Source organism: Apodemus sylvaticus, chromosome 5 (genome assembly GCF_947179515.1).
Source record: "Apodemus sylvaticus chromosome 5, mApoSyl1.1, whole genome shotgun sequence".
Lineage (NCBI taxonomy): Eukaryota > Metazoa > Chordata > Mammalia > Rodentia > Muridae > Apodemus > Apodemus sylvaticus.
This window is the reverse complement of record NC_067476.1, coordinates 88921144-88946712: the sequence shown is the minus strand read 5'-3', so window position 1 is coordinate 88946712 and position 25569 is coordinate 88921144. Positions and strand designations below refer to the sequence as shown.

The 25569-nt window shown below is 43.1% G+C and overlaps 1 protein-coding gene across 4 annotated transcripts; it reads left to right on the top strand.

Moving 5' to 3' along the window:
• Nucleotides 1-2449: 2449 nt before the first annotated feature.
• Nucleotides 2450-13461, top strand: Arl14ep (ADP ribosylation factor like GTPase 14 effector protein). Of its 4 annotated transcripts, none has more exons than XR_007977910.1 (6): nucleotides 2450-2584; nucleotides 6288-6774; nucleotides 8585-8712; nucleotides 10136-10360; nucleotides 10850-12271; nucleotides 12339-13461. XR_007977910.1 is itself a non-coding variant. In XM_052183144.1 (5 exons), the coding sequence occupies exons 2-5, from the start codon at nucleotides 6352-6354 to the stop codon at nucleotides 10902-10904; spliced, it is 831 nt and encodes a 276-aa protein (XP_052039104.1). In that variant the 5' UTR covers nucleotides 2450-2584; nucleotides 6288-6351; the 3' UTR covers nucleotides 10905-13461. The 4 variants fall into 4 exon arrangements, 2 of the variants coding, with proteins under 2 accessions (XP_052039104.1, XP_052039105.1); XR_007977909.1 differs by having other exon boundaries at nucleotides 10850-12293; XM_052183144.1 differs by having other exon boundaries at nucleotides 10850-13461.
• Nucleotides 13462-25569: the final 12108 nt, after the last annotated feature.

Sequence of the window (25569 nt, the reverse complement as noted above, 5' to 3'; positions counted from 1 at the left end):
AAGAAGTGGTGACTGTAGCCAGTAAGTATGCGAGTAGCTTAGGAGATAAATGCAAAGCTCGTGGGATGTTTTAAATTTAGGATATGAGTAAGCGTGCACTTTGTGAAACATAGGCAGAATTGTGTTAAATATATGTAGTAAGTTAGTAAACTACAAGGCATGCCAAAGTTAAAATAAATAGAAAATATGGTGGAACAGAGGGTCACTTGCAGTCAAAAACAGAAGAGAAAAACTGTTATGGAAAATCATGATATGTCTAAACTGACAATTTTGTCAGCCCTAATTCAGTCACATTTTTGGAGACATCTAAAATAATCTCATATGTCACCTACCCGGTGCCAGGTATGAGTTGCCGCTCTTCAAGTTGTTGGCTGGGGGGCGGGGGGGGGGGGCAGCTCTTATAGACTTCCAAACAACACAGCTGTTTGGAATCCAGGGTGTAGTGAAACCATTGAACTAGACCACTCCACACAAAGAAGGGTTTGTTGGTGATCAAACTATCAAGACTACTGGGGGGAGTATGGGGAATAACAGAAGCAGGGAATCTTAGAACTGATGTAGAGCAGATTGGCTGAGAACTAAATACCTTACTCAAGGGAGTTGATATTTGGGGCAGGGTATGGGAGGTTCCTGAAAGATTGAGGGAAGTTCCTACCTTTAGGCTCCTAAGTTGCTGGCCAGGGTCTTTCTGTTTGGACACTGTCACCAGCACCTCCATTTCAACAGGCTACTTTGGACCTAACAGAGAGGATCTCATGAAATTCCACTCTTAGCTGAAGAGCTTTTGGTGTTTGATGGCTATTGGTGAAGAGAGTCAATTTTCTTCAGGGATGCATCTCCTGATTTTCTTTCATGGATAGCCTCACATAGCAAATACAGACAGCAATGAATGGACTCTGGGTTTAAAATAAAAACAAAACAAAACAATATACCTGCCTTTGGGAGTGAGAAATGGTGGGAGGAGTTCGAGAGAAGGGAGTGGAATCTGTGTCTAGCTGTAGGCATGCCCTAGACTCTTCCCTTAAGGTCTAATCCAATGGGGCAGGTCAGGGACTGGCTGAAAGACCTCTCCTAGAAAGGCAGGTTCAGTTCAAGAACAAGTTTTCCCTTCCCAGACTTCCAGTGCCCTGTTCAGTCCTAAGAGCACAGCCTTGACTAGATTTGCCTGACCTCAATGGGTCTGACGATCTGCTTTCTGAGGCATGACAAAAAACGGTGTAACTATTTATTGTTCTTTTACACCTTTCTTCTTCAGATGCTGGCCAGAGGTCCATAACTTAGCATTAGAATTCCTTAGTCTTTTCCTGAAGATCCACCTTCCACCCCAAGGCTGCCTGACCAAGGTGGCTGCTCATGATTATATTCTTCATCTTCCTCTTTAGGGCAACTTCGAGATTAGCAAAGAGCCTGCTCTAGGTGGTTTTGTTTGTTTGGTTGGTTGGTTGGTTGGTTGGTTGGTTGGTTGGTTTCTCTGTGTAGCCCTGGTTGTCCTGGAACTCACTCTGTAGACCAAGCTAGCCTCGAATAGCCTGAACTAGCAGAAATCTGCCTGCCTCTGCCTCCCAAATGCTGGGATTAAAGGCGTGTGCCACCACTGCCCAGCTGGATATTCCTTTTAAAATTCTAATAAATTGTCCTTGAGCTTCTGCTTTAATTTATTCTTTTTTTTAATAAAACGAAGATTCCCAGGAAGGGACCCAAATTCCTAGGTTATCACATGTTGACTCTGCAGGGGCACCCTAAAATTTCAGGTAACGCTTTCCTCCTTTTTAATTCTTTAGTTGACAAAGAGAACGAACCCATTCCTGCACTCCTAGATGGCATCAGTGGAGGTGGAGTTGATACAAACACTCCAGATGTGTCAAATTCTCAAAACCAAGAAACCATTATATTCATAACCGCGTGGATTACATATAGAGTTCGAGGGTCCAGCCTCAACTACCTGGCTGAAACTTTGCCCCCTCCCTCCCAAAAAAACTCACCGCACCTCAAAACGACGATTATGTCTCTTCTCTCCACCCCCAAAATGTAAAGGTTTATTTCCTGGGCCCTATCTTTTACTCAAAGATCTAATCATTTTTATAATGTATAAAAAAGAGAGAGTTTTAGAATATATTTAGTTGGAAGGAACCAAAAAATAAAATGTGAGACTTTAAATAAAGGGTCCATTCCTTGGTTTGCATTTAGGTGTACTTGTTCTGCACAGAATAGGACGTAAAGGAAACCTGTGTTTGCTAAAGGCCTCCAAGAGCCTCCCAATTCCCCACCCGGAGGGGATAGAAGCTCCCCAGGGCGGGCGAGCAACTGAAGCAACTCTTGCTTTGGATTGAGTCATACCGTCTTCCGCCCCTCCCCCGCACCCAGCCCTTCCTCCTCCGGAGGCCTCCGGACTGGCTTCCGCTCTAGGCACCTCCCGGCTCCTCTTTATGGTATGTGCGGTCTCTCTAGCCGCACTCTCGATTCTCTCGGTGTCTAGCGCGGGGCAGGCGGTAGAGTGGAAAGCCGAGCTTGGCCTGTGCAAATACGGAGCTTCCGGAACCCAACGGAGACCCGTGGCAGCTCAGGTGGACCGGGCCGTGCGGCTGTGAGTGGACTCTGCGGATGGCTCTTGAATGTGGGAGGCCGCGCGGACCGGGAGGAGGGTTGGGATGGGAGGCCTGCACGGCAGAGGGGGCTTGCGGCTTGCAGCAGTCTGGCACCCGGCTCTACCCTGACCAAGGTCCGCCACTGTATCAGGCTACAGGTTTTTATTTGAACCCAGGGCCTCGCCACTGCTGAGCTTCATCCCCAGCTTCTTTGTGTAACAAACTACCAAAGCTACCCTCCAACCTATCACCACCACCCCCAGTAGCTCAGATTATAGAAATGAGTAACTAGGCCTGGGTCTTTTAAGTTTGGTTGGTTTGGTCGTCTTTTTGAGGCAGATTATCTCAGTGTTGTTTTTGGCTAACCTGGAATTCTCTATGTGGAGGAGGCAAGCCTAGAACTCTCAGAGATCCGCCCGCCTCTGCCTCCCAAGTCCAACTTTAAAAACAAATTTTTTATTACTTTATTTTGTATGGATGGATGTTTTGGCAGCATGTATGTGCCAGCAGTGCGTGGCTGGTGCCCAGACAGATCAGAACAGAGCGTTGGATTCCCTTGAAACTGGAGTTACGGGATAGTACAAGCCACTACGTGGGTGCTGGAAATTGAACTCGGGTCCTCTGGAACCATCTCTCCAGCCCATCTTTAAAATTCACAATCTTCTCAGCTCTAGCCGTGTGATTTTAGTTAAGCACTTTGGTGGGTTGAGGGTTTTGTTTGTTTCGTTTTGTTTTAATTTTTTTTTCTACCCTAGTGCTGTGTACATAGTAGGTTGGATATGTCTGATGATTTGAGTCATATTGATGTGGCAGAGAGTAGGGGCATTAGTGAGTGAATCCCACACAGGGTTGTGGTGGGGATCATTGCAGAGAAGTGGGATCTGATCACATCGATTTCAGGGAGAGTCTGCCATTTGGGATTCTAGGAATTTCTGAACATGTGTTTATTCAAAAATTTCTGAAGAGTTTTGTGCCAGAATTGCTAATTAGAGAAGCCATGACTGTTCAGGGAATCAGGTAGTTCCTTGCCCGTGGAGTTCCGTTTATAACGGATTAACAAGGAGCAAAGTAAGGTGTTTCCGGAAAGCAGAAAGACTTGAAGTTTACTCTTTTACATAGGTCGATGGAAACTTACCTCTGAGGTGAAGGAGGAATTAGTGATGCTTGAAGAACTGATATGAACAAGTGGGGTATACAGATGACTGGATCCCATCCATGGTGGTTGGAGAACATGTAACCCTAGAGCCACCACACTCTGAAAAGATTTTGCTGAGTTGACCAGTGATTGGCCAAACTTATTGGGCCTAACGACAATGGGACTTAAAATTGGATTAGAAATACGGGTTGATCGGTGGAGATGAACAGTTCAGTAAGTTATTGATAAATGTATAAACAAAACGGACACTAGAAATCCCGAGCTTCCTCTTTGATGAAATCCCCAGGAATTCAGTTAATGGCTGTTTAAAACATAAAAACCAACAACCAAAAGAGCAAAATAAAACCCGGAGTAGGTCGTTTAAATACTTGTCAGAGGTATCTTTGCTCTTTGGAGAACAAAATAGAGGCATTACAATGCCACACATCCAAGAAGGGCCTGCAGACCCACGGACCCACTCAGGCATTAAAATATAGTGTATTTGGTATTACTATTTGTCAGTAAAAATATCTAGCTGGCCAGTAAGCTCCATGAATCCTCCTGCCTCCATTTTACCAGCACTGATTACAGATGGGCACCAGAGAAAGCACTTGGCTTTTTTGCTTTCGTAGATTCAAGGGATAACTCCTGGGTCCTCATGATTGAGGCGAGACCTGTGCTGACTGAGCCATCCCATCTGCTGCCAATAGCCTTGTTTAGGGAAGAAATTCCAACCCTCACGTAGAAAATTTAAACTCAGCAGTTCCTGTGAGTAGTTCTTCAGGAAGTCTATTTTAGCTCAAATCAGAAAGAGCTAGAACCAAAGACTCTGATTCCTAAAAAGCTCTGAAAATGGAGGTGCCAAATTTAGCAGATAAAGGTACATGGCCACGCACCTAAATATGAATTTCAGACAGATGGGATTAACTTTATAGCAATATGTAGAAAATAGTTGATACTCCATTATCTAAAACACAAATTTGCAAATTTAGCTAATAATTCTGTATCTGGCAACAACTGTAGACAATTCTTTAACAGTGACTCCAAAGAGATCCTTACTTTAAAAAAAAAAAAAAAAAAAAACCAAAACTGCAGTGACTGGGACTGAAGAGATGGGTCAGCAGTTAAGAGCACTTGCTGCTTTTCCAAAGACCTGGGTTGAATCCCAGCACCCACATAGCAGCTAACAACTGTAACTCCAGTTCCATGCCATCTGATGCTCCAGTCTAGCCTTTGCAGCCATGTAGGACACAGACATCCATGTATGTAAAGCATCTATACTCTATTTGCTTTTTTGGTTTTATTTGTTTGTTTGCTTGTTTTAAATGCAATGATTGGATTGACAGTTTAATTTTCTATAACTGACCCATCAAAAATTATAGTAATTTAGGGACTTGGATTTCTAAAAAATAAACTTCTGAGTTCCAAGATGACCTTTCCCCCTCTTTTGAGACAGTTTCTAACCCAGACTGGTCTCTAGGGATTTAGCTGAGGATGACCTTGAGTTTCTGATACCTCAGCCTCCTGGATGCTCAGATGGTAGGAGTATTCTATCATTTGTTTCTACAGTGCTGGGATTTGAACTTTCTGTCTGATTGAGGGAGTTCAGGGCAGAGCAGTCTCAGTTTCCTGCTCCGGGCCACCTGCGTGCTGAGTTGTGAATTTCCTTTCTCCTGTGTTGAGGATCATTCTGCCTTCTTTCCTCCTTTCCTCCTATTAGAGTCCTTCCTTGGGTTCCAAGGTTTTGGGCCCATGTAAGAAGTGACAGCCAGCACCTCCGTGTGTCTGTCTGTCTCTCTCTCTCTCTCTCTCTCTCTCTCTCTCTCTCTCTCTCTCATCCAGATTGCCCACCAAGTTGAGTGTCTTACGCTACGTAGCAGGAGCCGTGCAGCTGCCACCGTGAGCTGGCAGTCTCAGCACACACACGCACACACACACACACACACACACACACACACACACACACGCTGTAGTCCCAAGGACTACCGTATCCTCTGCGTGTTCAGCTGATTGCAGGCCCTCACAGGACTCGCTCAGCAGGCCCCACAGTTACCAGAGGTTAGATAAACATCTGTTTACCACAGCTGGGGCACCAGCCACAGACCTAAATAATGAGCCCACCTTGATTGAAATAGTACTCACTTTGTAGAATTCCATAAAGGTCTTTTGTATTTTTTGTAACATTTGTATATTGTATAAAGCATACAGAGTTTTGGTTTTCAGCATCCTTGTTAAATCCCCTACAGATTCTAAGCAGTTTTCCTTTTGAACCTCTAATGTTTCTCATGTGAATATTTCTTATTTCTTCTACTTCTCTCCTTAAACCATGTAATGGGATCTTAATGTTATAGCTGTGATTGCAAGTATTCTGGTATAGATCTGACCTGACAAGACTTTTTCTCAAATTCCGTGGTTAAGTACTTACTTATTGTAGACTTTTGGTATTTCGTACTACTCCATGTTTGCTGTGTTTGCTTTTGTTTTCTAAAGAAGCTGCATTTTACTAACTTTTTACAGTTTTCCACATCAGAATTTTCAGTACAAATCTGTCTTTAATGTTTCTCTAGGTTGACCTACCAAAGAGATTTCTAGATAAAATAAAACAGGGGAAACGTGGTAGATTCAAGGAGAATGGATCCGTGTTCAGTTGGAGTCCAGCTTCGAACCACACACGACTGCCATAAAACCTTCTATACTCGGCACACAGGTTTCAAGACACTGAAAGAATTGTCATCAAATGATATGCTTTTACTTCAGCTTAGAACTGGAATGACACTTTCTGGGAATAATACAATTTGTCTCCATCACGTAAAAATTTATATTGACAGATTTGAAGAGTTACAGAAGTCATGTTGTGACCCATTTAACATACACAAGAAGCTAGCCAAAAAGAATCTGCATGTAATTGACTTAGATGATGCCACTTTTCTGAGTGCAAAGTTTGGAAGACAGCTCGTACCTGGTTGGAAGCTTTGCCCAAAATGTACCCAGATTATCAATGGAAGTGTGGATGTTGATTCAGATGACCGCCAGAGACGGAAACCCGAGTCAGATGTGTGTATATATGCCATTATGCTTTCTATCGTGTGGGGCTTTAGATACATGGAGTAACTATAAGAAATCATATTTATCATATGTCTATCACATTCATTAGCACGTAACATTTAAAGTTGAGGTGAAATAGAGATGTTTTGAAATGTTTCCATACACTTAAGGTCCAGAATGAGCAGTAAACAAGGGCTTAGAACAAAAGAAAATAATGTGCCCAAGATTTTAATGCTACAACTTCTGTTCTTAGACCTTAGGAGAGAGAGTTTAGGAATGGCCTTTAGAATACTGGCAAGGCCAACGGAGGAACTTAGATCCTCTTCTGGTGCTGAAGTAGCTAAGTGAATGTTTCTCCTACTGGAGACTACACACCAGGGAGGATGTCTTGGGGCAGCAGACTGCTCTGGGACTCCCCACGTGGTCAAGCTAGCCTCGTTCTCGTGACAATGATCCCCCATCGTCAGCCCCTGCACTGGGCTCTCCAGGCATGAGTCACAGTGCCCAGTAATCTGTGAATATAATCTCAGTTTTTCTCCTTTGAAGATGTTTGGTTTGGGACCCCAGGATAAGGAACTAAGGTACATATTTAACATACCAAAGTAGGACTGGCCTCAAAGGCAAGTTTACTGGGAAATTGCGCTTATGTAGGCGAGTTCAGGGACTGAGGCCAGGGAAGGCGCTGTGGGGAAATGGCTTGGGGAGCAGGTGGGCACACCTCAGCCCTTTGTCCCTGGGCCCAAAGCCAAACAATCACATTCTTATTAGAGACTTTTCATAATGTTTCTGCCTCTAAGTTCTGAATATAGTTAAGGTTAAAGTTAGGGCTCCCTGTGTTCAAAGAGCACATACTTTTTACAGTGTCCAGTATGAAATAGTTTATGCCTTTTTCTGGGTCTCATGCCTGAACGCAAGTCATTGAAGCTGCCTGCGCCCAGGAGCACTTCTCAGAGGTTCTCTTTCTTTTTTAGACATTCTATAATTCTTGCTGCTGACATATTTTCTCAGTTTTCTTCTTTTTGTTGTATTAATAAACCAAATTAAAAATTTAAGTTGTGTGTATTGTGTTCCTCTCAGGCATATCTCCAGGACCCAGCATTATGTGAAGTTCGTCATAGATACTCGATGATTCTAGACTTGGATATCTTCACCTCATCTTTCCATTGTTCTTACATGACTGACTGCTTTACCACCTAATCTTGGCTTTGGGTGTATGGAAACATTTTGAAAGACCACTTATTTTTACCTCCCCAAAATAACAGACTTAAAATCTTAGCACCAAACTTTTGATTTACCAGAGCCTATATGCGTGTGTGTGTGTGTGTGTGTGTGTGTGTATACGTGTATACACATACACACTGTTTGTATGTATATATGCTTGCAGTACGTATATATATATATACATGTATATACATGTAATATATTTATACATGTGTGTATATAGACATACGTACAGTACACTTCAGAACGCAAAGCTACTACTCTTAAAGTTAGAAGTTCTGAAGGACAGAGAATTGTTATCTAGAACCTCAGTTCTGTGCTGTTGGATTATGTGACACTTTTTGCTGCCTTCTCTCCTGAGGTGGCAGCCATTGCTGTCCTCTGTGTGCCAGGCTTCTGCACCTGCTGTCTAAAAGACTAAAGTAGCAAAAATAGTACACGAGTGAATATAGACTAGAAGAGTAGCTTCTCACCTTTCTTTCTGTGTGTGTTCCAAACTGCATTCCAGATGGGGGGGGGGTACCCTGAGCTAATGCTAAGCAAAGTCCTATTGTTTGATCTCAAGATTTTAATTTCTAGTTTTCTTATTTTTATTCAGGGAAGGACTGCTAAAGCTCTGCGGTCACTACAGTTTACAAACCCGGGAAAGCAAACTGAATTTGCTCCAGAAAGTGGTAAAAGGGAGAAAAGGAAACTCACCAAAAATGCAAGTGCTGCTTCCGACAGGTGGGCAGCCATTTCCCGTCCTTCGGTTATGTGTTACATTTCCGGTGCATTGGTTACGTGTTGCGTTACTCCTGCACGGCTGCATGATCCTTGTGGTTTTTTTCTTAATTTTCAGTTTTCTGACCAATCATTTTAAATTGTATTCTGATTAGTTAACCCTGAAAGCCTTGGCTGTTACTCATAGGAAAGTAAAGCGTCTGCTGGAACTCTAGAAGCTTCTTTCTGAGAAGGTAGCGTGAAGTGAACAAGGTAATACTTTGGAATGAGAGCTAAGATAATTGAAGAAACATCTGAGAGCTCACCAGTCTTTAAGATGTTTACTGTTTGCAAAATTTGATATTGATGTTCTCCTTTTTCGTGTGTCTGCTTTCTGTATCCAGCTGACAGAAAGGCTATTGCATTTATGAGAACTCAAGAGTGCTTTCGATTTTGCACAGGTCCGAAGTAGACACACAGTTCTAGTACAGTCAACAGGAGGAACAGGAGCTAAGTCATTTAAAATATATATCCTGACAGTATATCTAAAAGATATTGACAAATTTATTATAACAGATTGGGCTGTTTCTTACTGGAATCAAAAGTTTTACCTTTATTCCAACTGTGATGTTTTCCACTGAGTGATCTAAAATATTTTCAGACCAGATTTACCAGAAGTCATTAAGAAAAGAAATAGGAGAGATGGCTCAGAGGTTGAGAGCACTGACTGCTCTTCCAGAGGTCCTGAGTTCAATTCCCAGCAACTACATGGTGGCTCACAACCATCTGTAATGAGATCTGCTGCCCTCTTCTGACATGCAGGCATATATGCAGACAGAACACTGTATATAATACATAAATCTTTTTTTAACAGAAGAAGAAAGAAACAAGCAGCGTATTGATTAGAGTGTAAGACCTCTAGAGGACGATGTGTCTGTCCTGTGTCCACAGCAGTGTCATTTAGTAACCAATAAAACAAGTCACTGCCAGCTACTCATTCCTGTGATGATTTGTATAAAACTATTTGGGGGGACATGAATTCTTTTTTAGTTATAAGTAGTATTTGTGTATGCATCTTAATGTGTATGTGTATAGGTGCATATATCATGTTATGAGTGAAGGAGATCAGAGGAAAAAAACTAAAGTCCATTTTTGCCTCTGGCCTTGGGTCCAGGAATCCCTCAGTTACCATGCTTGTGCACCGAGCATCTTGGCCATCAGAGCTGCCCCACCAGCCCTGAGTTAACATGTGCATGATTTCAGTGTCCTTTTCATATCATCACTTAGTCAGGTCATTTCCCATCTAGAACTCTCCTGAAGAGAGAGACATTCGCCAGTTTAGTAGACTCCGTCTCTACATAGAAATATTTTACCTCCATTATCTTATTTTCAACCAAATATTCAAATATAATTTGCATGAAGTGTAGCTAACTGTTTTATTTTACAGACAAATTATTCCAGCAAAGAGTAAGGTGTATGACAGCCAGGGCCTGCTGATTTTCAGTGGCATGGACCTCTGCGACTGCCTGGATGAGGACTGCTTGGGATGCTTCTACGCCTGCCCCACTTGTGGTTCTACCAAATGTGGGGCCGAGTGCCGCTGCGACCGCAAGTGGCTGTATGAGCAGATAGAGATTGAAGGAGGAGAGATAATCCATAATAAACACGCTGGGTAATTGATAGCATCAACTACGGGGTCTCTAAAACTCTCTCTCTCTCTCTAAAATTCTGTCGCTTTTAGATGCAAGTATAGCCTAACTATTAATAAATAAGTCTAAAACACCTTAGTATGAATTTGGTTGCATTTGGGGTGCTTTACAGTTCTTTACTTGATGTAAATTTAGATGGCTTGTTTCTCCAGAGTCGGCTCTAAGCCTGTCTGGGCCAGACTAATAGTGTAGGTAGTTTGCAGTTTGTAAGATTTCCATATGAACAGATTTCAGTGATGGTGATTTAGTTGAATCCTTCCTGTCTCCTAGCAGCCTTGTGCAGATCTGAGTTGACCTCAGTATACTGTGAGCTGCATGGAGTTCTAACTTCCCAGTGCAGCAGAAGTAAGGATGTGCTTAGCAGCTGCTTCGTGCTCTGTGCCAATCAGGAGCTTCTTTTCCGTTCTCTCAGTGGTTGCTCTCTGTACACCTGTTATTTAATTCACTTACAGAAAAGCATATGGTCTGTTATCTCCCTGTCACCCATATGATATTTTACAAAAATGATCACCCAAATATTGACCAGCAAAGACGAAAACGAAGCAAAGAAATGAACAGTGACATTTCTGGAAGTAAAATATGGATCAGTCGAAAATGGAATTGTACGCGTCGCTGCTGGTCATGGGAGTGTTGATCGCCATTGCTGTTCAGGAGACAGATGTGCACCACAGGAAGCTGATGATGGAAACTTACCCACATGGCTGAGACAAGCAGCTGGGATGAGCAAGCAGATGGTCCTAGACAACGCTATGGTAACTTTAACTTAACATTAAAGGCTGTTTATTGTAAATAGAGAACTTCACAATATCGGAATGATCAGAAAGGTTCCTGTTCAGTGTTACTAACAAAACAGGCGCTGTTCAGACTACTTTTAGGCAAGAAAATAAAACTCCAATTCTCAATGCATAAACTTTCATTTTCTTGTCCATTTATAGCTACAAGTTTTTAATGTTTTGATTGATATTTAAAGGTCATACAGCAATCCTCTTTTTCCCCTTGATTATTAGCATTTCTTTGGTGCATGGCTTCATAGTGCTGTGCAGATAGGCCCGGCCCTTAGCTGGAAGCAGGGCCTGTGACACAGAAAATTGGTATCCATGCAACACAATAGGTAGATATTTTGAAAATAAACTAGATGCCTACATGCTAAAATATAGTTCTCCTAACTAGAGATGGACACAAATGCTCATTACACCATCAGCTTTTCAGTTCTTAATCTATGCATTCTTGGTGAGAATTTGTTCCTCTTTTTCCATTTAAACCGAGAGTGTGAAGTGCATACGGGACTGCACATTTGTCTCAGTTACTGTTCTGTTGCTGTGAAGAGTCACTATGACCAAGGCAACACTTGCAAAAGGAAGCATTGTATTGAGGGCTTGCTTGGAGTTCCAAAGGCTTAGCCTATCACCATCATGGCAGGGGCATGGTGGCCGCAGACAGGTCAGGATCCGAGATCTTTATGTTCTTACAGGCAAGAGAGACTCGGCCTGGCATGACTTTGGAAACCTCACCACTGGTGACACTTTTCCAACAAGGCCCCCTCCTACCCATTATCAAATGGTACCACCTGCTGGTAAATAAGCATTAGGGTGTGTGAGGAGCCTATGGGGGTTCCCTGATTCAAATCATCACAGCAGTACTTCTGGCTGCTAAAACGGTGGATAGGTGTGAGGATTGAAACTTCTAAAAATGTCCCTCAAGAGACTGATGAAAAATTGGAGAAGCTGGGTACTGTGGGATAGGAACAGGGTTTCTGGGTACTGATGGAAGTCTTGCTGAGAAGTCAGAATGGAAGCAGCTCCGGCACTTCTTCCTAAAGCCTTTGGTAGGTTCTCCCTAACCCTTCAGTAGGTTCCTCCTAAAGCCTTTGGTAGGTTCTCCTAAAGCCTTTGGTAGGTTCCTCCTAAAGCCGTTGGTAGGTTCTCCTAAAGCCTTTGGTAGGTTCTTGCAGCCTCCAAGGTTCTGTTGTTCCTGAATCTTTAGCAGCTTAAAATACTTGAGTTCTCCAGTACAATAGCATTTTTGTTTAGTTGGTTATCTCTACACTTGCTTGTTTTTCTTTCATAAAATGCTATTTCCAACTTGGAATTAAATGTGCTTTCTTTTAGGGTTTTTCTTTAACCCAAGTGTCAGAAACCTAATGAGCAAATCATTTGATCTGAATATCAGCTGAGTGGTGTCAGAAAAGTTTTTAACTATATTTTTAAATTAAAAGGTAGAATTATTTACTTTTTCTTTTTTGTTTTTTGTTTCGTTTTTTGTTTTGTTTTTTTGTTTTGTTTTGTTTTTCGAGGCAGGGTTTCTCTGTGTAGCCCTGGATGTCCTGGAACTCTGTAGACCAGGCTGGCCTCAAACTCAGAAATCTGCCTGCCTCTTCCTCCCAAGTGCTGAGATTAAAGGCGTGCCACACCACAGCCCAGCTATTTACTTTTTCTAAAGTAAGGAAATGTTTTACTGGGCTAAAGATAGACTCCAGTTTTATCTGAACCTTTAGAATCCTTTGGTTTTAGTCATTTTTGTTGTCTCTTGGTTCCTAAGTGAGTTAGGGTTGAACATTGCTTGGGCTCGGGAGGAAACGTTTGTTATGTTTCCTTTCATTCTGTTTTCCTTGCAGTGGGGCCTTGCACTGCCACGCAGGCTGGCCCTGGACCTCTGCGGCCTTCACACCACAGCCTTTTTCGTGCTGGGTTGACATGCATGTGTTACCATGCTGCTAAAATTTGTGTGAAGCATTTATTTTTACTTACAATGGGAGTATATTTCTAATAGGGAAAAGACTTTATATAAAAATGGCTATATTTAATCATTCCTTTGAACAGATCTGTTCTTTTTGCAAAGAGAATAACTTTTACCACAGGGAAGGTTATCAACAGTTTTGGTGATTGTTCTTTGTATTTGGGGACCAAACATAGAGTTTATAGCCAAAAGTATATTTGATCTTAAGTAAACTAATAAAGACTGTATTTTAGAAATAAACAATGCAGGGTTACTGTTTAATTTTTAAGTATGTATGTGTGAAAGAGAGATCTTAGGTAAACTAATAAAGACTATTTTAGAAATAACAGTGCAGACTTACTATTTATTATTTTTAAGTGTGTGTGATCTTAAGTAAACTAATAAAGACAGTGTTTTAGAAACAATACAAGCCTACTATTTATTTTAAGTGTGTGTGTTCACCCATGTATGTCCATGTGTGCATGGTCACCTGTGTGGACACATGTGCAGTGTGCATCATATGTGTGGCTATGGAGGCCCAGGGTTGATTTGGTTGTTTCCTCAATTGCTTGCCACTATTTGCTGAGGTCCTGTGACTCACTGGCCCTGGAGCTTGCTGATTGGACTGTTGTAGCCGGCCAGCTTGCCTGGGCTCACCAGCCTCCCCCACCTCTGTGGCACGGGTGAGCCCTGCACCCACGGCTTTAATGGCTTTGGGGATCCAAACCCACCCGCACTTGAGCACCATGCACCTTATCCTCTGAGCCATCTTGCCACTGAAACGAATCCTTTCTGTTCTTTGGTGCAGATTTTTGTTAAATGGTTTGTACTGGCTGGTTTTGTGTGTTTACTTGATACAAGCTGGAGTTATCCCAGAGAGTTGAGGAAATGCCTCCATGAGATCCAGCTGTGGGCATTTTCTCAATTAGTGATCAAGGAGGGAGGGCCCCTTGTGGGTGGTGCCATCCCTGGGCTGGTAGTCTTGGGTTCTATAAGAGAGCAGGCTGAGCAAGCCAGGGGAAGCAAGCCAGTAAGAAACATCCCTCCATGGCCTCTGCATCAGCTCCTGCTTCCTGACCTGCTTGAGTTCCAGTCCTGACTTCCTTTAGTGATGAACAGCAATGTGGAAGTGTAAGCTGAATAAACTCTTTCCTCCCCAACTTGCTTCTTGGTCATGATGTTTGTGCAGGAATAGAAACACTAAGACAGTTGGTACCAGCATAGCAGGGTATTTCTGTGACAACCTGACCATGTTTGGGGTAGGACTGTGGAAGGACTTTGGAACTTTGAACTAGAAGAGCCATTGAGATGTTAAGAGCTCTGTGGGATGTTCTGTAGGAGCTTGGAAGATAGTGTTGAGAAGAGTGAAGAAAATGGAGGCCTGGCTTGTGAAATTTCAGAGGGAAGATTAAAGACTCTTATCAGGGCTGCTGCTGTTTGGATTGTGAAGATTCTGTAGTTTTGGTTTTGGTTAGCTACGGCTGAAGAATCAGCTGTGATTAACAAGATACCAAAACTACTAAAGCGAAGCCTTTGCATTACTGGGACTATTGATGCTGGTTAGCTGGAGCTAGGAAGTTAGCTCTGATCGAGAAGAGACCAGCATCATTAAAGTGACATCTTCTGGGAAGTATTTTCTGAGTGCACAAAGATGCTATCTATGTTCCAGAGATAGCCAAGGTTGTGCCTTGTGCTGCAGCAGGACTTGGTAATGTGTAAGAGTCACCCTGGTGGTACGGGCTTTAAAGGCATAAAAGGGGTCTTGAAGAGCAGCTGAGGCTCTGCACTGTGAGAGGCCACAGAAGGACATTCGTTGGTGAAGGTGCAATCTCAGTTGCAATTGACCCAGGACTTGAAGGGGTCATGCAAAGGAGTTGAGGCTTGGCACCATGAAGAAAGCCTTTGAGAAACTATTGGTGTATCGTGTATTGGAAGACAGCAGTGTTTTTAGATGCTGGTACTATGAATGGCCACCAAGAACAGCAGCAGCAGTGCAGTATAGGCAGCTGGAGCCTAGAAGACAAGGTGTGTGCTACAAAGGGCAGGGCTGGAGACGTGACCCAAGTCAAGCCCTTGGAGGAGCCCAGAAGATTGAGTTGGATCCCAGACATTGGATGTCTGGAGTCTGATTTTGCTTTTGATTGTGATTGTGACCTGATATTTTTCCCTCTTGGAGAAAATGTATTTTAGTGGAGTCCACAGTTAAGAGACTTTGAATTTTTAAAAGACATTGAATTTTAAAAGATATTGGATATTTTAAAGGAACTGAACTTTAATATACAAAGACTATGGGGCCTTTAAAGTTATTTAGATCTTGGGGATGAATAAGAAAGTAAGGGTCGAGGCTTAATGGTGATGTGTTTGTGTGTCAAATTAACAAGGGGTCAATTGTACTTGCTGGTTTTGTGTGTCAACTTGACACAAGCTGGAGTTATCACAGAGAAAGGAGCTTTAGTTGAAGAAATGCCTCGGTGAGATCCAGCTGTAAGGCATTTTCTCAGTTAGTGATGGGGGGGGGGTGCATTTTGGGTGGTGCCATCCCTGGGCTGGTAGTCTTGGGTTCTATAAGAAATCAAGCTGAGCAAGCCAGGGAAAGCAAGCCAGTAAGTAACATCCCTCCATGGCCTCTGCATCAGCTCCTGCTTCCTGACCTGCTTGAGTTCCTGTCCTGACTTCTTTTGGTGATGAACAGCAATGTGGAAATGTAAGCTGAATAAACCCTTTCCTCCCCAGTTTACTTCTTGGTCCTGATGTTTGTGTAGGAATAGAAAACCTGACTAAGACATGGTTGTTTAACAAGAACATTTGAGTATTTGAGCAGGTTTTATTCATAAATCCACATCCCAATCTATGGTCACACCCGTCTCACCTCCAAAAAGTTAATGAAAAGTTGTTTGGCAGTGCAGGCACAACAAGGGGTTGTGTCCTACCCAGACTGACCTCTCTATTAAGCTTTGCATTTGACTTCTGGCACTCTGGGAAAAAAGCTTACAATGCTTACTGGAAATTCATAAGACACCTTAGTGTTTGCTGACATCTGCTGGTGTCTGTGAAAATAAACACCACAGACTTAACACGAACCTGGGAGCCAAACAACCCTTTAATTTTGTAAAGTGGTCGTATTAGGTATTGTCACAGCGATGCAAAACAATCTAGTTTTTAGAACCTAAAAGAATGTATTTGTGAGTGTTGTGGGATGGAGGTCAGAGGACACCTGGGTCCCTTCTCCTGGTTTTCCGTGGATCCTGTGGCTCCAACTCAGTTCAGCAGGCCTTTGCCAGGTGAGCCATCTTCTACTCTGTTCTTTTCTGGTTGGTAATGTTGCCAGAGTCTCTCTGGAATAAACACCCAGACACCAAGGACAGGGACGGGGAGAGATGGTCGCAGTGGATGGGAACCAGCATTGGTCCTGAAAGGCCTTGGTACTGGGTCCGGGTTACATTACACAAAAGCCACAGGCAGGGCAGACAAGCAAGATTTACAGAAGTGCAAGTAGCAGTCAAAAGCTGTTACGGTCAGCAACCCATTGTTTGAGGCTTCTTCTCCAGGACATTCTGTCTTAAGTAGCAAGTGAATCATGCTTGGCAAATAGGCAGTAGCAACAGTGCTTTCAATCACTAAGTAGATTAATAAATAAACAGCTAATATTTGTTCTTTGCCTTATACTACTTCAGTAAGAGTTCCTATCCTTTATATTGAGAGATCTAGTAAAGTAGATTATATAACACACAAAATTGAATCTGCTTCTCTGGAGAACAGTAGCTGATAGCAGTAACCCAATTAACATCTATCCCAAAATAGTTCCCAGTAAGACCCTAGCTTAAAATGTAAGTAAAAATAAACGTTTACGAGGGTTTCTTTTATACAATTGTAGAAAGCGTAGCCAGAGTACGCATTGGAGGAATCAGGACTGTTAAACTCAAAGGACTGCTCTCTTCTGGCTATCTGGAATGCTACAGTGGAAGCAGTCACAAACAACTGTGACCCTTTGTACCTATAGGGTGCCAGCCTCCACCTGAACTCCCCCTTCCCCCCAAAAAAAAATGCTGAGAAATGTTCAGGCCCTAAACCTGGACTTAGTCCATGAATAAAACTCATCCTTATGGAAGAGGCCCCATGTGCTTCGGATCCTCCATCATTAGAATCCATCCTCCTCTCTAGGTCCTAGCCCTGAGCACTCCCCACTCAGTAGACCTCATCCTTAAGACAAGAGTCTCCCCGGTTCTTTGCTATTTGGGGGTGTTTTGGAAGGTGATTTCCATGTAGCCATCCTGAGGCTTTAATAAATTGTAACATGGTGACTTTCCCCACAAAGTTTTACTGTATCTAAATGTATAAGAAAACAATACTACAGGATCCATTCTCTAGAGTTTCAACCCTTTAATAGAGCTGCGACCCTTTAATACAGTTCCTCACATTGAGGTGACCCCTAGCCATAAAGTTATTTCGATTATAATGTAAATATCTGATATGCTGGACATATGATAGGCCCACAAGTTTAGAATCACTGCTCTAGAAGTTTTGATCCAGTCTGACTGACCAAGTCTGCCTGTTCCAAGTTTCCATTCTTACCACTTCAAGATTCATTTATACCTGTGCACTGTGATGCCTGCAGAAGTCCCCTGCCCCCAACACTTGCATCTGGGTTTATGAAGTGGAAACATTTTGACTCTGTTACACTGAGAAAGTTGCCAGGCAGGAAATCGGGGATCAGAGATTTCAGCCAAATCTCTTCGTCTCACCCTCTTTGTTTTGCATAATATGGGGAAAACGCCTTTCACTGTAACAGGTCAAAAAAGAAAGACGACCTACATTCCCTGGCTTAAAAATCATTGCTGCCTACCAAAACAAAACAAAAAACCCATGAGAATTGCAGTTTCTCAAAATTCCCACCAGGTGGGGCTAGAGCAACGGCCAGGCTTACAAACACTGGTTATTCTTCCTGAGGACTGGGATTGAGTTTCTGTCACCCACAAGGCAGCTCGGCTCACAACTGTAACTCAAGTTTTAGGGGTCCAGAAGAGAGCATCAGGTCCTCAGGAACTGGAGTTACAGATAATTGTGAGTTGCCATGTGAGGGTTGGAGACTCTGGTTCTCTGGAACAGCAATAAACGATGTTAATTGCTCCAGCCCTATCCGGCTTGTCTTGCTTTTACATGAGTATTGGGGACTCCTACAGATCTCCCGGGTTCCTTTTTTGTTTTAACTTTATCTTGAGCACATCAGCAGTGTTCAGTGGTGGTTTCCAGACCAGGAGTCAATCCCCTTCCATGTTCAACTCTGGCATTTAGGGTAATCTGAGTTCCTGGGTCATAGTCATCCATTCTTGGCTCTAGAATAAACCCTCTCTTACTCCCTTTGGGATGAGAATTGTGTTTATGTTGCTTGCTTTAATCTCAAAACTGAAATGGGGGGGACTGCTTCCAGGAAACAGTCTTCCTTCTGTTCTTGAACTGTCAGTCTTCTGGCTAAATAAGACAGATGCTCTTTTTCCAGAGCGTCCACAAGACTGCGCCTTGCATTGGTTAAAACTCAGTTCCAAGTTGGATAAGCAGCAAGGTTTTAATCACTCAGGCTGATTAATTAGCTTCTTGGGCAATTAAAAGTATATCATTTGCTCCAGTTTGTGATTTATAATGCAGTTCTAGAAAATTTCATTTAAGCATCAACATCTCCCATTCTTCCCTCTGTCCTTGACACATCTCCTTGAAATGATACCGATAAAGGCAGTGGGGTGCGGGATAGGCAAGATGGGCGAGGTTGAGTGTCTGGATCCAGCTGTCTGAAGCTGAACCCTGCCACCATTGTGTGGTTCGGTCCTTGTCTCCTTTTGCCCCTTGGCCATCCAGCATTTGAATACAAGGTACTACAGAAGGAACGTCAGTTCTGAGAATTCCCATCAGGTTTAAGTGCAGAGTGGCCTGGATAGAACACACCCGCTGGGGGCGGGGCATTCATATATTTTAGGAAAGGAAAACAAGCCATGGTGACTTTCCACCCAAGTCTTCATTTTTTACCCTAAATCTTGGCCAGATCTTCTCCATTTCAATCTTAGTTTGATGTAGCGTGGCCTGGAATCATTTATCCTGAGTGACTATAATGCTACAACAATATTAAGACACCTGAAACAGAGCTATCCAATATCAGTATTTTTCTTGGCCTTGCTTCTGAAGCACTGGGCATATTTGAAATTGTTTGCATACTCACAGCGCTCTCTTCCTAACCCTGTGCCTCACAGCTAAAGTTCAGTCCTAAGTCGAATGAGCAGGAATGTTCGATGGCTCCGTCTGAATTAACTAGCTTCTCAGGAAACTAGTCATGTATCATGGACTCAAGTTTGTGATTTATGATCCAAGACCAGCAAAGCTAATGTCAGCCCCAGTAGCTTATGTTCCTCTTGCCTCTATCCCTACAGTTGCTCAGTCCTGTGACAATGACATTGGCAATCTAAAGATGTGGACCTCCCAAAGGGAACTCTGCAAAGTGCAACGTGTTGTGTGTCATTTCCAATACTAATACTGCCAAAAAGTCAAATGTATAGTTCATGGTGTCTTAAAATCAGGCCATACTTAATATCCACGTGTAGGGATATTTATATGTTTTAGTCTTCTAGTATACTGATGTGCTTTTACACCCCCCCCCCATTTCAGTTTTGAGATTAAAGCAAGCAACATAAACACAATTCTCATCCCAAAGGGAGTAAGAGATGGTTTATTCTAGAGCCAAGAATGGATGACTATGACCCAGGAACTCAGATTACCCTAAATGCCAGATTTGAACAATTTTTTAAGATTTATTTATTTTATGTATGTAAGTACACTATCACTCTTCAGACACACCAGAAGAGGACATTAGATCCCATTAAGATGGTTGTGAGTCACCATGTGGTTGCTAGGAATTGAACTCAGGACCTCTGAAAGACCAGTCAGTGCTCTTAACCACTGAGCCATATCTCCAGCCCCAGGTTCAAACAGTTTTATGAAACTTTTATAGGTACCCACAAAGAAAATCATAAACCAAGCTGCTTTTCAAATACACTGGTAGAAACATCAGGTAAGTCATTTACTGCAAAGTTGGGGAGGCTTCCCAGCCTTCAGATGAGACCCAGTGATAATCCCAGCCTCTGGTTGGATTGTAGTGAGGGATCTGTTGGTACATTCCAACAGCACTTACCTCATACTCACAAGAATGCCAGGTCTCACACACACAGGTAGGCAGTAAATTACTAAGGGTCTCAGACAGCCCAAGACAGTTTGGCTCCCCTCCCACAGCATTCCAGCCTTTCCAACCTTTCCACTGTCTCTGAGGCGCTAGTCATTCAGCCTTGTAGAATGCTTAACTGGGTGTGGCTCTGCAGGAGCAACAGCTAACAGTGCGGACTACCTTCAGCATGAATTTCATAACGTCATGTATTTCTGCAGCTTCTTTTCCAAAACAACCTTGGGAAGATATCATTGGGTAGCGGTAGCTGAATAATCTGTTCTAATAATCCACTCTGCTATGATAGTTGATTAAATATGCTCTTAACTCCCGGGAAGAAGAGGCGTACCTTCCTTGCCACCTGCCCAATGTTCTGGATTCTCGAATGAAACACCACACACACACACACACACACACACACACACACACACACACATAATCCTACATTAAATATGCCTTAAATGGCTCAATGGTTGGGCCACTTCAGTCCTCCACATTGCTAGTACACTCTCCCCTTCAATATTCCAGAATTATTACTCACTAAAATCTGCATTCCATCTTTGCCACCTTAGACCCAATCTGGGAGGCCCCCTGGGCCACTCCTCTCCAGATCTTCCACGGTGATCTGCTTCCTCTCTTGCAGCTCTCAAACCTGATCCTCCCGCTGGCCGCTGGCGTGGTATTACTAACTCCTTCTTCTTCCCATGGTACCCTTGCCCAGGAAGTCTTAAGTACTGCCCTGTCTCCCTGCCCAGCCCTTAGTGACCAGCAACTTTACCAGTTAGAACCAGCTGAGGGCAGGGACCCCCACTGTCTCACTTGCTGGATTCTCATGTAATTTGGGAACCCATAATGCAAGCATTAAACCAAATCAACACCACTGATTTGGTTAAAAACATGTCATTTTAAAATTTGGATGAACTTAAGTCCTCTGTTTGTTATAACTTTGCAGTCATGGAAAACATAATTAAAAATAAAGCAGGAGAGTTTCGAAAAGTAATGTCTTAGACTATTCCGGCTACTATAACAAAGTATCTTGTACCAAGAAGCATGCAAGCAAGAAAGTTTCTTTCTCAGAGTTTGAGAGTCTGGTGAACCCAAGACTAAAAGGCTGGCAGAATCCGTGCAAACACTCTTCTGAGGCATCTATAGCTAGCTCTGTTTTTGCTACAGTTTTTCAGAGTGGAAGGGGTAGGGGATCTCTAGAATGATGTTTTAAAAGGTTCCTGATCCCATTGGAGAGGACCTCACCTCCTGATACTGTCATAGGAGATCAGGCTCTGACACATGAATTTAGTGGGAAGTATAACATTCAATCCACGATGCTTCTCCCTCATGGAGTGTTATGTTTCAATATTTAATTAGTTTTTGTAGCCCTAACACTGGAGTACCATTTCATACATACTGAGTCTGACTTAGCCATATGCAACTTTTTATAAATACTTCTTAATTTATTTGGTTCACTAGAGCAAAAGCTAACATCTACATCATAGATTAAGCTGCTTATAAATAATTGGAATTGTTTCTCACTGTTCTGGAGACCGGAATGTCCACAGATTCTGTGTGTGCTGAAGGACCACAGATTCCGAGTGTTATGGAGGACCACACCCCTGTGTCGGTCATTGTCTTTAGTGCATATGGAATGGAACTAAAGGTTCCTCTGTGGCCTCCTTTATACAGACACAAGTCCATTCATGAACTGTCACCTCCCAGATGCAGGGGTGAGCGTTTCCCCAGGTGAGTCTCAGGAGGGAACTTGTGCCTGCACAGCAGCAGGTCCTGCCTACCCGCACAGTGCCTGCTTTCACACTACCAGGTTTTCAGACGGGAAGACCAAGGCTCACAGAGTTTAGAGAGGGACAAAGGGTCAAGAAGAGTGTTTGCCATGTAAGCACGAGGACCCGAATTTGATACCAGAACCCACATTAAATAAGTAAACAAATAAAGCCCAGTGTAGTATTGCCCACATGTAATCCCAGGCTGAGGAGGAGACAGATAGGAGAGTGCTACCAGCCAGCCCAGCCAAGCCAAGAAACACACACACAGAGAGAGAGAGAGAGAGAGAGAGAGAGAGAGAGAGAGAGAGAGAGAGAGAGAGAGAGAGAGAGAGAAGAGACAGAGAGACAGAGAGACAGAGAGACAGAGAGAGTCAGAGAGACAGAGACAGAGAGACAGAGAGAGACTGAGATTAGATAGCTTGCCAAGGGCCATCTGGCTTACAATTTAAAAAGAAGTCAATCAAACACGGTTCGTTTTGCTCCACACACACTGGTCACCAGCACAGGCTGTGTTCTTGCTTCACTCATTCTGTACGTGCAAGCTCTTTGTACTTGTTGGAGCGTTTCCATTCTGATGACTTAGGTATTCCCAAGGTAGGATTACTTCCGGTCAACACTGTGCTTCTTTATATCCTCGTCATTTATCCACTGCCACAAAAGTAATCGGAAATCTATGTTTCTCTGCTTATCCCGAGGACTCACATTAAAGAACACATGATAGTTAGTTATTCAGCATGGACTGAAACAGCTTTTTATTTTTGTTCTGCTTTAAAACTATCACCGTTGCAGAGTGCCAATCTGTCCAGTAGAGGGCGATGTTTTGTTATAAACCTGCACTGCTTTGGCAAAGTGTAGATTTAGAAGTCATTTCTTATGGTGAATCAGAATGTCATTTCCTTTAAATGCTTTAGAGGGAACGATGTTCTTTCTAAGTATTATGTGGAAAAGGAGAAGGGTCCTTTTTCTCACCTACATCATTTCTACATGAGCCGTTCTTTCAACTGGAAAAGCCAAATATTCAAATGAAGCCAGAACCAATTCATTGTTTAAGGAGGGATCCTCTGGACCAGAGGTTCTCAACCTGTGGGTGGTGACCTTTGGTATATCTCTGTCTCCAGAAAATAGTTACATTGTAATTCATAACAGTAACAACAAAAATAACTTTATGACTGGAGGTCACCACAACATGAGGAACTCTATTCAAGGGTCGCAGCATTAGGGAGGCTGAGAACTACTGCCCTGAAGGACAGAGCCCACACCTGGGCATCAAATGAACCTAGATTTGAACACTGTATCTACAACTCTGGGCTCTGACTTCAGACAACTTACTTGGTTTCCAGAGGTCTCGAATTTCTTGTTTGCAAATTTTAACTAGCAATAACTTCACTGCAGAGACAATGTAAAGGGAAAATGTATCCCAATGGGGAACCAAAGCAGATACTTGCTAAACTGGAAATTCTTGTTCAGTAGAAATAGAATTTCCAAGTAAAATACAGCACCCTCGGTTAAATGGGAATTTCATTAACTAACACAATTTTTTTTAGTGTGTGTCAAGAAAATTTTAAACACATACAATGATAAAGACAAAAAGTTATGCTTATCTGAAATTCAAAGTTACCTGGCTATCAAATTTCCTAAATTGATAACCTTATACAGAGAACTTATACGCACAAAAGTCATATAACTCTCGTTAAAAACCTAGAAACCTCACTCTGGGCATTTTAGAATGTCATTACTAAAGAACATGGTGTTTCTATAATCTGGGAAAACTAATATAGGTACTATTTTAAAGTTTTGAATATGATGCCATCCTAAACAAAGTTAAATAGTGTTGCCTTTAAAATGAGTCTTGGTCACTTTCACTGGCCAAGACAGTAAATGTAATGTTGGCCATGTAAGTATGCATCTCAGGAATTTTGTTGAATGAAAATCTTTAAAAATGTCAAACTCAGTCAGATTTAGGAGAGAAAAAGAAGATAGCAGAGATGAGCCAGAGTGGGACCTGGTGGGGACACACTCACAGTCGTCCCGTCCCCCCCTCCGCCCCCACTGCCCTCCTTTTTGACCAGAGTGATTGTGGTTGGAGAAACAAAGAAAATGAAAGGAAGTGTCTACAGCGCCCTCTCTTTTGTCTTTAGCAGATGGGAGGATGGGATGTCTGCTACTGCAGCCTCAGGGATCGCAGTATCCCCTGCAGCCTGGGTCCTGCTGGGGCAGAAGGGGAAATGGCTGCCTCTGTGCAGCCAAGACAGGTTTCCTAGAAGTGGGATGCAGGGCAAACCTTCCTCTGCTTCCTGCCGCCTGCTTCCCAGAAGGCGGAAGAGCTGGAACCTTGTAGGGCCCTTTCCAAAGGGGACCAGCTCTGGTGGTCTTCACCTCTTACTGTGCTGCTTTAGCTTTGGTCTGAGACCCATATGCCAGGCCCTGCCAACACAGCCCCAAGGTTGTTGGGCACCCGCAAAAATTGTGTAAAAAAATTTTTTTTTGGAAAGGTTGAAAATATAAACAAATGAACAAGTCTTGGGTTTACCTTAAATCTAAATTTGAGGGTAAAAACAAGCATGATAATAGATATGTATACAATAGTCATCTCTGCCTGCGCTCCCTGGGAGTCAGCTGCTTCTTGGCAAAGAGAATCTGCATGAACTAGCCCTGTGTGTCTCACTTCTTCCCAGGCTGGGCAGCACTCTGGTGCTGGGTAAATATCTGTTGACTGAGTGTTGGGGCATATGCAGAGACCACACCCAGGCTTTTGCATACATATAGGCAGATTTAGGTGGGAATGCACAGGTGATGTGCAGGCCAGCCTGTTTCCTGGGCCTGAGTTCACCTCTTGTCACCCACTTGCCACCAACCAGGAGAGGAAATTGATCCTGTCAATTACCCAGACTTGCTGTCTTGTGTAAGACTTGGATATCCTTAGAAATAATGACATGGGATGATGTCCTAGGGCCAATGTTAAGTTAGCACCAACACTCCAAAGATCCATTGTTTTAGCAATCCCAGGACTTAGCTGCTGTCAAAAGCTGAACATGTCTCTATAATTCCCTGGGTTTCTGTCATAGGAAGGATGAATTAGCATTTACTTACCCCAGATCCCTAGATTACAGGCAAATGTATTTCTAGCCTCACTTCAGCAACTGTTCAAGGACATTGACAGTCTCTTACTGTCATCCTACCCGATGAGGGGTCCTCTAAGAAATTATCAAGATCAGGTCTTGAGACTTCAAATGTACTTTCTGTACTGCCTCAGCTTTGTCTCTTTGAAGGGAACCAGTTGCTGATGGTCCTCTGTGTGATAACACCAAGCAAGCTGTGAGGGATGACAAAGCTCACTAGCTGGAGGACTTAGAAGGCATGATGGACAACTTCAAGCTGGGCAGCTGGAGGGTGTGGTGTGGTGGAGCTCTGTACCACTACTGGTCAACACAGGGTGGGGCTGAAGGAGCGGGAGGCTCTCGGAACAAAGGTAGTGCAC